This window comes from Ceratotherium simum, chromosome 23 (genome assembly GCF_057802395.1).
Source record: "Ceratotherium simum simum isolate JZ-2026a chromosome 23, ASM5780239v1, whole genome shotgun sequence".
Lineage (NCBI taxonomy): Eukaryota > Metazoa > Chordata > Mammalia > Perissodactyla > Rhinocerotidae > Ceratotherium > Ceratotherium simum.
This window is the reverse complement of record NC_141922.1, coordinates 40,432,042-40,444,840: the sequence shown is the minus strand read 5'-3', so window position 1 is coordinate 40,444,840 and position 12,799 is coordinate 40,432,042. Positions and strand designations below refer to the sequence as shown.

At 39.1% G+C, this 12,799-nt stretch overlaps 1 protein-coding gene across 2 annotated transcripts in view; it reads left to right on the top strand.

The window, feature by feature from the left end:
* Positions 1–12,799, top strand: part of POP1 (POP1 ribonuclease P/MRP subunit) — a 35,539-nt gene that overhangs the window by 459 nt on the left and 22,281 nt on the right. For both annotated transcript variants that reach the window (XM_004431198.3, XM_087447600.1), the window contains exons 2-6: positions 4,262–4,405; positions 6,009–6,176; positions 7,213–7,388; positions 8,622–8,870; positions 12,569–12,656. In XM_004431198.3, coding sequence (XP_004431255.2) covers positions 4,264–4,405; positions 6,009–6,176; positions 7,213–7,388; positions 8,622–8,870; positions 12,569–12,656 — 823 coding nt within the window. In that variant the 5' untranslated portion in view covers positions 4,262–4,263. The remainder of the gene's footprint in view (positions 1–4,261; positions 4,406–6,008; positions 6,177–7,212; positions 7,389–8,621; positions 8,871–12,568; positions 12,657–12,799) is intronic.

The window sequence follows — 12,799 nt, the reverse complement described above, 5'->3', positions numbered from 1 at the left end:
TTCCCGCCCCTCCCATGTTCCTGTGTCTTGAGTGCTCCTCGAGCTTTACAAGGTCTCTTCGCGTTCCCTTTCGATCTCAGCAGAGCCCTGGTGACTGGGGTCTGATTTCAAAAAAGGAAGATACTGATCTTGGTCCAGCACATGGCCCCAGAGCTGGTCTCTTCACAGATATTCAGTCATGCTGTGTCAGAAGAGGTGGTACTTGGCTAAATATTTCTTATTCTGTTAATGTATGCGTAATAGGCACGCCTCACTCCTTCCTTTATGCGTGCACGTGTGCGTTTAACAAATGTATATTGAGCTTCTACTTTGTGCAAGGCGCTCTGCTAGGTACTAGAGATGCAACAGTGAAAAAGCCAGGTAAGATCCCTGTTCTCCCCTGCTGCTAAAACATAATATAAGAATATCCTTTTTAGTCCCCCTCATTTTGTCCTAGTACTACTAAGGTTTTGGCTTTCTTACTTCCGGCTCAAGAGTCTTGAGAGCTTTTTCATTGGTTTAGGGCTTTCTGCATGAAATAAAAGACCTTCCAGTCTGACCTCCCTTTGCCAAATACTCAGTTTTATCCTCTTGTCCTCCCTTCCCACTCTAGTTGTCCAGAGTCCTCACTCCCGAATTCACACAGTAGATTCCTGAATACTCTTTCTTCCCTATCCAAATTCCAACTAACTGAAATCCTATTTTCTTGTTGACTTTTTCTGCAGATTCACACTTTTTCTTTCCTTTATTCAGTTTCCTATTGTGCTATACTGCAAAATTTAGTGTTTTATTATATGTGATCTTATTCTATAATTGTTTTGTGTTTTAAAAATAGTGAGTAGAGCCAAACTGCCTGGTTTGAATCCCAGCACAATCACAAGTGGCCTTGGGCAGGTCATGCTGCCTCTTTCTGCTTCAGTTCTTCATTTATAAAATGAGGATAGTTCTAGTACCTCCCTCACAGAGTTGTGAGAACTAAATGAGGAAGGCATGTAGAATAGTGCCTGGCACATAAAGTTCTCAATAAATGCTAGCTGCCTAACATGACCAAATTCTTTAAGGAAGGAGGCCACATTCCTATATTAATTTGGTATACACACAGTCCAAAACTATTATGCACATAGTAGGTACCCAAAAGCTTGTTAAATTTGATTAAATGGGAATTAGGAGACGCTTTTTATTTATGAAATAATTCGCCATATGATTCTTTAAATTAGGAGCTCTCTTGGAGCATTATAGATAATTCAGCTTGTGTAAAATATTTCTTGTGAAACAAGTTACCTGTATTTTTTTTTTTTTTTTGTGAGGAAGATCAGCCCTGAACTAACATCCATGCTAATCCTCCTCTTTTTTTGCTGAGGAAGACCGGCTCTGAGCTAACATCTATTGCCAATCCTCCTCCTTTTTTTTCCTCAAAGCCCCAGTAGATAGTTGTATGTCATAGTTGCACATCCTGCTAGTTGCTGTGTGTGGGACGTGGCCTCAGCATGGCCAGAGAAGCGGTGCATCGGTGCGCGCCCAGGATCCGAACCTGGGCTGCCAGTAGCGGAGCACGCACACTCAACCACTAAGCCACGGGGCCGGCCCGATACCTGTATTCTTGAGGCAGATTTTATATCGAGTCTGAATCGCCAGCTTTTTAGAGAAGAAATGAGAAATTACCTGGTTAATTCCCAGATTCTCAAACGGGAGTCTACTATGCCAAGTGGTGTATCTGACCAACCAGGAGATACTAAACTATAGGAGAAACAGGACGTATCCAATTTATTTGAATATTTGGAGGGAAAACAGTTTTATAAAGCCTGGCACATATTTAGTGCTCATTAAAGTTTTGACTGAATGAATATGAAAACAAATACAAACTGTGAATATTAGGAATAGATGTAAAATTCACTTGAATGTTAAGGTAGAAGTTAAGATTCCTTCTGGAACCTCTTTTAAGCTAAATCCTCAGACTTCATAAGGATATATTCTATATTCATTCTCTTCTGCTGTCAGAACTGTTGGAGGACCACTGCTAGTTCAGTCTGCTAATTTTTTAGTCTAGAACCTAAGCTCAGAGATGTGACTTCCAAAGGTTACCCTAATCCCTGAGTCCCAGCCTGCTTCTGGCCCGTTCTAGTCTTGAGCAGAGCTAGGGTTCCCAGGTAGTGCTCTCTCTTGCTCAGGAAGTTCTGATTCAAGGAGGTAATAGTAGGTGGACTAAATGGTTTTGTGAAATAATTTTGAATGGTTCTTAATGCAGACTGATCTGAATCATTTCCTTCACGAGCCAACTGGTTCTGCAGAACTCCATTTACTACCTACATATTTTTTAATTTGAAAAATGTTTTTGAGTGTAGATGTAGTTGCTTTTGATTTAGGTGAAAGCAGAGTGGAATGAGAAAGTGAAATGACATAAATCTCTGTTATTTCTTTTATTATTTAAGAGTAATAGCTACCATAAACTGAGCCCTTAGTTTATGCAAAGCCCCATGCTAAGTGTGTTATGTACATTACCTTATTTAATTCTCACTGCCACCTTGTGATTATTCCTATTTATAGAGGAGGAGACTGAGGCTCAAAGAGGGAAAGGAATTTTCCTAAGATTATATAGCTAAAAAGTGTTAAGGAAGGTATTTGAATTTAGGTCTTTCTAACTCCAAACTGAAAGTCCTTAAACACTACACCACATAAGTTACTCTTAATTTTATATGAGGTCTTGCATTGGAAAGGAGGTAGGTGAATGGGTGGTAGTTAATTCAGTGGCACTTGGTGGGAGTGGTGCAAATCCTGGGATAGCAGTTTGGAAGTTCGTGCAGGTGTTTTTGGCTGGCATAATGATGGGGTGACACCACTGGCATTTATTGGGCAGGGACCAGGGAGGTTAGACATCCTGCAGTGTGCAGGAAAGTCCCACGGTAGCCCAGTACCTAACTCTGTTTTACATAAAAGCACGAAGTATTGGTTGCATGGTTTTAATGCAATAAATCAAGGCAAGAGTGTACCTTTTTTTTTTTGGGACTTTACCAAGGAGTGTTCACTAGTCTGGAAAATGATGTCACCGGTGGCATTGCTACCTGCTCTTTGAGGTGTTAGTACAGCACACCTGTACTAGTTTGCCTTTGTAGCTGTTGCGTTCATGGTAGTTCTATGTAGAGGTACAAGTCAAGACTAGCATTAAAATATTGAAATGCTGTGAGAACAGCTTGGTTCTGCTCCTCTGAGCTTCCTTACCTCCTAGTGTCCCTCCTTCACGTGGGACCCTTTGGATTTCCCTACAGTCAGCAAGGAAAGAGTTAATGACTGTGGCATGGGGGCTTCCAGGACCCTTCTCCAGCTTTACAGATTGTGTCAATGCCCATGCTGGTGCTGATGTTGGTGTGATTATCCCCCTGGGGTCAAAATACCTATTTCATAATGTCATCTAGTACAGTTGTGGTGACATGTTTACGTACAGGATATACATATTATTTTATTAAAATTACTTTTTAGCTCTCCTTTACATTACAGTTAGGGCACATATTGTAGGGCATGTATTGGTAAAAGCTATGTGTCTAGTAGGTTATGTTATTGATGAGTTTCAGTTCAAGATAGAAAACAGGTGTTTCAGACTATTCAGAACAAAAGGGGGATGTTGAATTTGAGAGTTGAGAACTACTGAGTAAATCCTTGAGGCTCCAGCAGGTTTTTGTCCTTTATTCTTCTTACTTCAAGTTGAGATCTTTTTGTTGTTATAAATTAAAGGTACAGATGGCCTCATCTCAGTGGTAGGAATGAAAACATAAATAATTTATGCTCAGTGTTCGTAGAGGTTATCATATCGGAATACAGTGTTCTATATTTCATTGATTCAGTGGCTCTTGTTTCACCTAAGAATTTTGATTAAATGTTTTAGGTAATTTAATTTTTTTACCATGGCATAGGGGTCTTGTACCTCATTTTTCATTCTTTCAGCAGACTTTGTGCAGTGTTCACATTGGTATATGACTTAATTATTTGGCAGTGCAAACTGGAATGTACTAATATGGTCTCTTCCATCAGTAGAATTACGTTTTTCTATTGAATCAGGTTTTTGGTGTTAACACCATTCATGGCTCCTCTAGAGATCTGCCTGGTTATGGATCCCCACTGTAGATCAGTATCATGATAACATTTTGATGTTATCAATCCACCTGTAATGAATGAAGATTTATTAAATTGAAGGATCAAATTTTGAGTCACATGAATATTTGTTAAATTTATTTTTATTTTTGAGTAGAAGTCCCCTTTCCCTGTACTAAATTTATTACTTTCTTTCCAGAAATGTCTAATGCAAAAGAAAGAAAACATGCTAAGAAAATGAGAAACCAGCCCACCAATGTGACTTTATCCTCTGGCTTCGTGGCTGACAGAGGTGGAAAGCACCATAATGGAGGTGGAAAAACTTTCCAAGCTCGAAAACATGGTAAGATACAGACGGTACTCTCTCCACTCCCATTGGGATCACATTGCTTTTGTCAGCTCCTTTTGGTAGTCACTATCTAAATAGTAAATGACCTGAATTAAAAAACAGGTACAGATACAGTTGACCCTCATTATTTGAAAATTTTGTATTTGCAAATTCACCTAGTCACGAAAATTTATTTGTAACCCCAAAATTAATATTCATGGCTCTTTGGCGGTCTATTTTGGACATGAGAAGAGTGGGAAAAAGTTTGAGTCGCCCCATGTAGATGTTCTCACCTGAGGTTCCCAGTTGCCTTCTTGTTTCAGCTTTTATACAGAGATGACCTGAGGATGGAGACCATAGTGGGCAGTGGAACATAGTACAAGAAGCTCCAGCTCTGACTGGGGTTTGAATTCTAACTGTGGGGCGGCCTCAGGCAGGTCACTTAACACTTCTGAACCTCATTTTCTCTTTGTAAAATAAAAGAAATAAAATCTACCAGGATGAGTTGTTTTTATGATTTAAGATTATAATTTATGTGCGATATATATGTATATATATGTACATATTTCCCTTAGGAACAGTGGTTCAGTACTTGCTAATTCAGCGTTTGCTGTGACTTTATAGAACATCACTATTGGCAATAACGAGAATTGGCTGTATGTATTTTAGAGCTGATGTATTTTATATCTACCTTAACAGTTATAATTAAATTACGCTTCTGTATTTTCTAAAAGAAAGACAGTGCAGTCATCATATCTGCATTTAACTTGTGTACTTTAGAACCTTATAAGGTGATATGAAGGTGATAGTTGTTCACTGGGCAGCAATAGAAAGTGCCAGTGTGGGAAGACAGCAAGCAGGTGCCCAGGAACTTTTGTGGAACGCTTTAAAGAATAGTGTGCATTGGGTCTGATTAAGTAGATTTTAGATTCATATTCATAAGATCTAGATTCACATCCAGCAGTTGATGGCTGCTATGCCATATGATAAACCTTAACACATATTGTCTCATTTAAACCTCACAATGACAAACCTTGTAACATGTTTCATGATTAAAGGGGCTTGACACTATAATGGAAATAAGCAGAAACACCATAAAATTCTCTACTGATCTCTCCCTCCATTCAGAGACAGGGATTTGATGTTTTCTTAAAGTCAGAATAGTTTGAATGCCAGACATTTGTATAGAGACTTTGCTTTTATTTTTTTCTTTACTCTAAAGACTTCCAACTTGAGTGTGACAGAGAATTGTGATAAAAGACTGAATATACAAAATCACGTGGATTATAGTACTTAAGGAAGCTTAGAGTTAAAATCCATGTTGCACTGTTTATGTGGAGAAAGTTCCCTTGTATCAGCTATATCCAAGGTTCTTTCGTGTGTCCTACTGACATGATTGGCTAGCGTGCTCCCTACTAGCTATGTCACCGTGGGCAGGTTAATTCACCTCCCTACCCTCCTCTTTAAAGGGAGGATAGTAATAGCAACCTTACAGGGTGGTTGTAGGATTAAAAACATGATCAGTGTTGCCACCCAACAAGTGTTATTCTTCACTGTAATTCCTGTCCCTGATAAGAGTGACACATTTCTTTTCGTTTTATTTTTGAAAATATGCTAGAGCCATATTCTGGAACTTCACAGCAACGGCAAACCAAAATGACCCACCATGCACCACCTGAGCCTGATGTGAATGAACAGTCTTGCTCTAAAGTAATGTTTAAAAAAAAGGGAGGATGGAAAGCAGGTTCCGAGGGCACTTCTCAGGAGATTCCCAAGTATATAACTGGTAGGTATTTGTAAAGAAGTGATGTTGGATTGTACTATGAGCTCTTTGTTTCTAATGCAGCCGGATTTCTAAAGCCCTGTGTCGTGTTTCAGCCTGCCTCCCCATCTCTCTCCTCTCCTCCTTCCACTCTGGGCCCTTCTCACCTCCAGCCTGGACTTGGGCCGTCACCTCTGTGGGCCTGATTGCTCTCTATTCTTCTGTTTCTCTCCTTTCTCTTACCTGTCCTCTTGTAAGTCCTTATTTGTGTAGGACTTTGTTCCTCTTTGTCTCAAAATCTCTGTCCCCTCACCCCACGTTTTTAAAATGTAAAATGCCATCTGTACTGCTCAACACAGCATTCTCCAAGGATGAAACCAAATTTAATATACCCTAAGGGCAACCAAGACCTCTAACTCACTGTCTCCAGGCCCTTTGCAGCCTCATCTCCTGTCGCCCCACCCCATCACCCTCACCCCCACTACCATAGAACCCTGGATTCCTTATACACACGTTAGGGGTGCCTTCTGGTCTCTCTTTACGCCTTCTTGGAGGAATTCACTGACATTTCCTCAGCATTCTGTTTACTGTTCAAGAAAATGTCTGTTTTTCAATAAAGAAAATGAATAATAGTTAGGGTCATATATTTGTAAGCAGCAGAAAATATTTTTAAAAACTCTTTGAGTCAAAACCATTGTTTAAATTTTGTTTTTTCTTTATTTTCTTTTGTAATTATTGCACTTAAAAATGGTTGTGATTATGTTGCATGGAGCTTTCTGTTTTAAAAAACTCTTTGTAAACTTATTTTTTAACTTTTTTTCTGATTAGAAAAGTGAAACTGAATCCTTGCAGAAAACTCTAAAAATATAAAAATTGAAGAAGAATAGTTTCACAATCGTATAGCACAGAAATAACTACTATTGGTGTTAATCTAATGGGGGTTAGGGTGGTGGGTGACCTGTAAGCTCATGTGCTGCAAATCTGTCTGCCTTCTGAAATCTACCAGGAAGAATGTTGATTCAAGACTTGCTTTTCATGACAGTGCTGTTTCCTTTGACAGCTTCTACTTTTGCTCAAGCCCGAGCTGCTGAAATCAGCACTATGTTGAAAGCAGTGACCCAGAAGTCTTCTAATTCACTGGTTTTTCAGACTCTGCCACGGCACATGAGACGAAGAGCCATGAGCCACAATGTCAAACGCCTTCCTAGACGGTTACAGGAGATTGCCCAGAAAGAGGTAAAAGTTTCACTTAGTGTGAATGATTAGGTTAGTAGTTCCTAAAAGAAATTGAGAAGTGTTAACCTATAGAATTTATTAAAATGAAAACTAAAAAACAACATGCTCATTTTGCGTGTTTTTTGGTTTCATCATTATCCCCCCAACCTCTGCTATCCACTCCCCCGTAAATTAGCAGGATGTTGGATATTACAGCTGCTTTTAAATATAGCATTTGGAGCCCCTCTCTTTTAATAGTGTTAAATAGTTGACGTTACCCTGCCAGATTTAAAATAAAATTCTGACCCTCTTAGCAGATAAGCAGGTTTAGCTCTGCATATTGGGGTGTGGCCAGCTTGGAGTTGGAAGGTTAGAAAAAGGCAGCATCAATGCTCAGTATTTGCCTTTTGACTTTTTCAAAGTTGAAAACTTGAACTTGGATTTAATTGAACTTGAACTTGTTCAAGTCTGATTGTTTTTGGCTTTACCAAAATTCTTGGCTTGGACATTCTCAGATTGTCTAAGCTCCCCATGTCTTTACTAATTGATTCAGAATTTCTTTATCAAGTGCCTTGTATGTACTGGTTCTCTGCTGCTGGTGGGGTTAGAGTTCATCAAGGTAAAGTCCTTATCCCTAAGGGGCCCAAAAACTAATGGAGAAGAGTTTTTTCCACAAAGTTTGGGTTGGCTACGGAAGAGATTAAGAGTAAAAACTGAATAGGAATTTTATACTTTGTAAGTTTAATGTGAGGTCTGTTTCCCAGTGATATTTAGCATTTGTCTGCCAGTACCTAACTGATATGAAATGTGTAGGTTTTCTCCGCTTTTATATTTTTGATCCTAAGTTTTGTGTTTAGTTGTAATCTTAGATGTTAAAAAACAATAAAAACAACAACAAAAAGCTAGCATTTGATTTATTCCCTTTTGCTCTGTAATATTAATAGCTACAGTAAGCTTGAGTTACTGTGTTGAACATTTTATAAATATTCTAACCTTCATGGTCCATGAAGCTTGTGCAGTAGTAGGTGATAGAACTGTGCTTCCTTCCTGTGTTTGCCTGTCTCTAAAATCTTCACTCTTTCTATTGCCTCCTCTACTTTGAAGAAATCATCAAGTTAAAAAAATTAAGCAAACTCTTGGGGTCTGTAAGGTACTCCACTTATTCTAAAGTTGTTAGTTGTTTGAATTCCTAACCTTTAACTTTCTTGTGAGGTGGTTACAAACTAGGATTTGCCTCTCTTGGTGAAACTATAGGCAGAGAAAGCAGTACATCAGAAAAAAGAACATTCAAGAAATAAGTGCCATAAAGCTCGAAGGTGTCACATCAACCGGACGCTAGAATTTAACCGTAGACAAAAGAAGAACATATGGTTAGAAACTCATATCTGGCACGCCAAACGGTTTCACATGGTCAAGAAGTGGGGCTACTGCCTCGGGGAGAGGCCCACGGCCAAGAGCCACAGAGCCTGCTATCGAGCCATGACTGACCGTTGCCTCCTTCAGGTAAGCTTTTCCAATTGGTTTTCTTTTTGTTTTTGTTTAGATCCTTTCTGATGTAGATAGACTTTTAGAATAGCCAAAGCCCTGTCTGTGAGATTATTCATTTTAAAAATGATTGCTGAGCATGAGGCACTTTGCCAGATGCCGGGGATGAAGCAGCCTGAAGTTAGTGGGGGAGACTCACATTAATCAAATGATTAGCTGAATATACAATTGTAACGGAAAATATACAATACTATGAACATTTGTAACAGAGGAACAGGACGGCTTCCTCATGAAAGTGGTGTTTCAGCTGAGCTCTAAGGGAGAAGAAAATGGGAGAGTGAGGGAGGCAGAAGGAAGCCACGTGAGAGGGAAGAATTGAAGAGAGTGAGAACAAGGCTAACATTAGGGTGAGACAAGTTCTGGAGGAATAAGTAAGAACCAGATCATTCAGGGTCTTGTTGGTCGTGTTCGAGATTTATTCAGTATTGATTCATTTAGTAGTCATTCATCAACAGCAGATATTTGAGAACCATTTATGTGCCCTGAGCAGTGTTCAAAATGCTGTTCTAGATGTTTATGACTCAGTGGGATGCTGGAAAGTTTGTTTTAAACTCTTTGAGAAGACAGTTGGTTTTAGAGCCTCGTAATATTTCTCTGGCTAATAAATTATCCAACCCCCACACACAAATTCCTAGTTCAATTGCTTTCTCTCTGTTCTAGTACATATTTAGAAATTTGTCCTTTGCAGAGGGCCTACCTTTTTCAATGGCAGGATGACCTTGGCCAACTTTTGAAAGCCATTAGTATTTTTTTTTTTAATTTATTTATTTTTCCCCCAAAGCCCCAGTACATAGTTGTCTGTCATAGCTGCACATCCTTCTAGTTGCTGTATGTGGGACGCGGCCTCAGCATGGCTGGAGGAGTGGTGCCTCGGTGCGCACCCGGGATCCGAACCCGGGCTGCCGGCAGCGGAGGGCACGCACTTAACCGCTAAGCCACGGGGCCGGAAAGCCATTAGTATTAATATCCTCTGATACTTCTTGAGAGCAATATAGCAGAATTATCAATACAAGACCCTTTTAAAAAATTTGTCGTAAAATATACATAATGTCAAATTTACCATTTTAACCATTTTTAAGTGTATAGTTCTGTGGCATTAAGTATATTCATATTGTTTTGCAACTATCATCACCATCCAGCTCTAGAACTTTTTCATCTCCCCAAATTGAAACTCTGCATCCCTTAAACACTAACTCCCCGTTCCTCTTTCCCTCCAGCCCCTGGCAACCACCATTCTATTTTCTGTTTATAAGTTTGACTACTCTAGCAACCTCATATAAGCAGAGTCATATAATATTTATCCTTTTGAGGATAATATTTCACCTGGCCTATTTTACTTAGGATAATGTCTTCAAGGTTCATCCATGTTGTATCATGTGTCAGAATTTCCCTCATTTTTAATGCTGAATAATATTTCATTGTATATGTATATATACCACATTTTGTTTATTCATGTGTCTGTCAGTGGACACTTGGGCTGCTTCTACCTTTTGGCTATTGTTTTTTTTTGTTTTTTGTGAGGAAGATCAGCACCGAGCTAACATCTGTCGCCAATCCTCCCCCTTTTTGCTGAGGAAGACTGGCCCTGGGCTAACATCTGTGCCCATCTTCCTCCACTTTATATGGGACAGTGCCACAGCATGGCTTGACAAGCGGTGCATCGGTGTACGCCTGGGATCTGAACCTGTGAACCCTGGGGCCACCAAAGCAGAGCTCGTGTGCTTAACCACTGCCCCACGGGGCCGGCCTCTTGGCTGTTGTTAATAGTGCTGCCATGAACATGGGTATACAAATATCTCTTTAGTTCCTTCCTTTCAGTTCTTTTGAGTGTATACTCATAAATGAAATTGCTGGATCATATGGTAATTCCGTGTTTAATTTTCTGAGGAACTGCCATACTGTTTTGCATAGAGGCTACACTATTTTACATTCCCACCAGCAATGCGTAAGGGTTCCAGTTTCTCCATGTCCTCACCAATACTTGTTATTTTCTGTTTTTTTTTGATAATAGCCATCGTAATGGGTGTGAAGTGAATACAGGAACCTTTTAAGAGCCTTTGGTTTGAAGACTTAGCCACAGAAATCATAGCTTATAGTCAAATTTTTCATTTTCCATTGAGGAAGCTGGGATCCAGAGAGATGAAGTGACTTGCCCAGGGCCACACAACTTGTCGGTGGCCCACGCACATAGCACTCGGGCAGCTGATTCTTCTGGCCTGTGCTTTTTCCACTGTACTCTGCCATCTCCGAAATTTTAAGACAGACTTAAGAGTTACTTCTGATTTGGGGCACAATTTTTGCTGAGGTTATCAGATATTTTCTTTACATTTAATCAGCCCTAAGTAATAAAAATAATAGCTAATAATAACACATATTTTGAGTACTTAATTTATGCCTGTTTTAGTACTTTACATATGTTTACTCATTTAATTCTGACAAGACTATGAGGTAAGTTTTTACTGTTATTTCCATTTTACAGATGAGGAAACTAAGGTACGGAGAAGTTATTTACGCATGGTCGTACAACCAGTGAGTGGTGAAGTTGAGGTTTGAGCCCAGGTAGTCTGACTCCAGGGTTCCATGCTCTTAACCATTGTTCTCTGTCACCCAGTTGTATACATTTGGTTGAGGTTCATCTGACAGCTGAGAGTGGATCACTGTTGCTGGGAAGATTTTTTGTGTGTGAGTGATAGTATTGATTAATGTGAGTTTGTCAGAAACTCATCTATAATCTGCATTTAGTTTTAGTTGCTGAGTGTATGACATTGCTTAAAGGTGAGACGGCAGAGGGGTTGGGTCGGGGGACAGTGAGCCTGACTTGAATGCCAGCTTCTCCACTTACACATTATATGGCTTTATTCAAGTAACGGTCTCTGTCGCAGTGTCCTCATCTGTCAAATAAGATAACAATAGTACCTGTTCATCAGGTGTTGGGAGAATTAAATGACAGTCCAGATAGGGATTTAGCCCCGGGCTTGGCACTCAGTAACTCTTCAGTGACTGTTAACTATTATTATAGTTCTTTATCATATTGATTTTACTAACTCAGTTTGATCTCTGTTTGTCTTATTTAAAATGCTAAGGTCTTACTCTCAGTTTTCCTTGTACATAGCTTAGTCAAAGTTGCATATCATAGTCAAGACTGAGCATGGGAGGAATATGGGATAAATTAATTGAACATATATTTCTAGGCTCAGTGTTAAGTAATCTTGAGGTCCTGAATTAGCTAACCAAAGTGAACAACCTTAGCATATTTTGCAGAATTTATTACTGTCTTGCTAATTCTACTCTGATTTATTACTTTAGGTGGATTTTGGGAAGGAATAAGCCTTTACTTAGAGGCAGCAGTTTTTACACCCTTCTTACAACTTATCTGTGAATATGAGATGAAACACAGATTTTCTTTCTAAAAAGTAGGACACTGTAACCTACATTTAAATGGAAATTCATTTTGATTTTGATTCAAACTGGTTTAAGAATTTTGCTAATATAATAGGAATAGACAGGTTTCAGATTTTGAATGATGAAATGATAGCTTTAGCAATTTGTTCTGTGTCTTGGACCTCTAGAAGTTTTTCTGATGTGGCTTTAGGCATCTTAGCAATTTTCCCCCATGTAAATTCCTAAGTATTAATTGTGTCTCCCTCTTTGTGCAGGATTTATCTTACTACTGTTGTTTGGAGTTGAAGGGCAAAGAGGAAGAAATACTAAAGGCACTGTCACCAATGTGTAGCGTAGACACAGGTAAACTTGTTTCAAAGCTGAGTCTTAATTTTAGTCTTTGTGTATTTATTCATTTTATGGACAAATGTTTGCTGTAAGCATTTTGGAATTTAAACATATATAAAAATGTGAGACAGTTCTTGTTCCCAGTATGTTAATATATG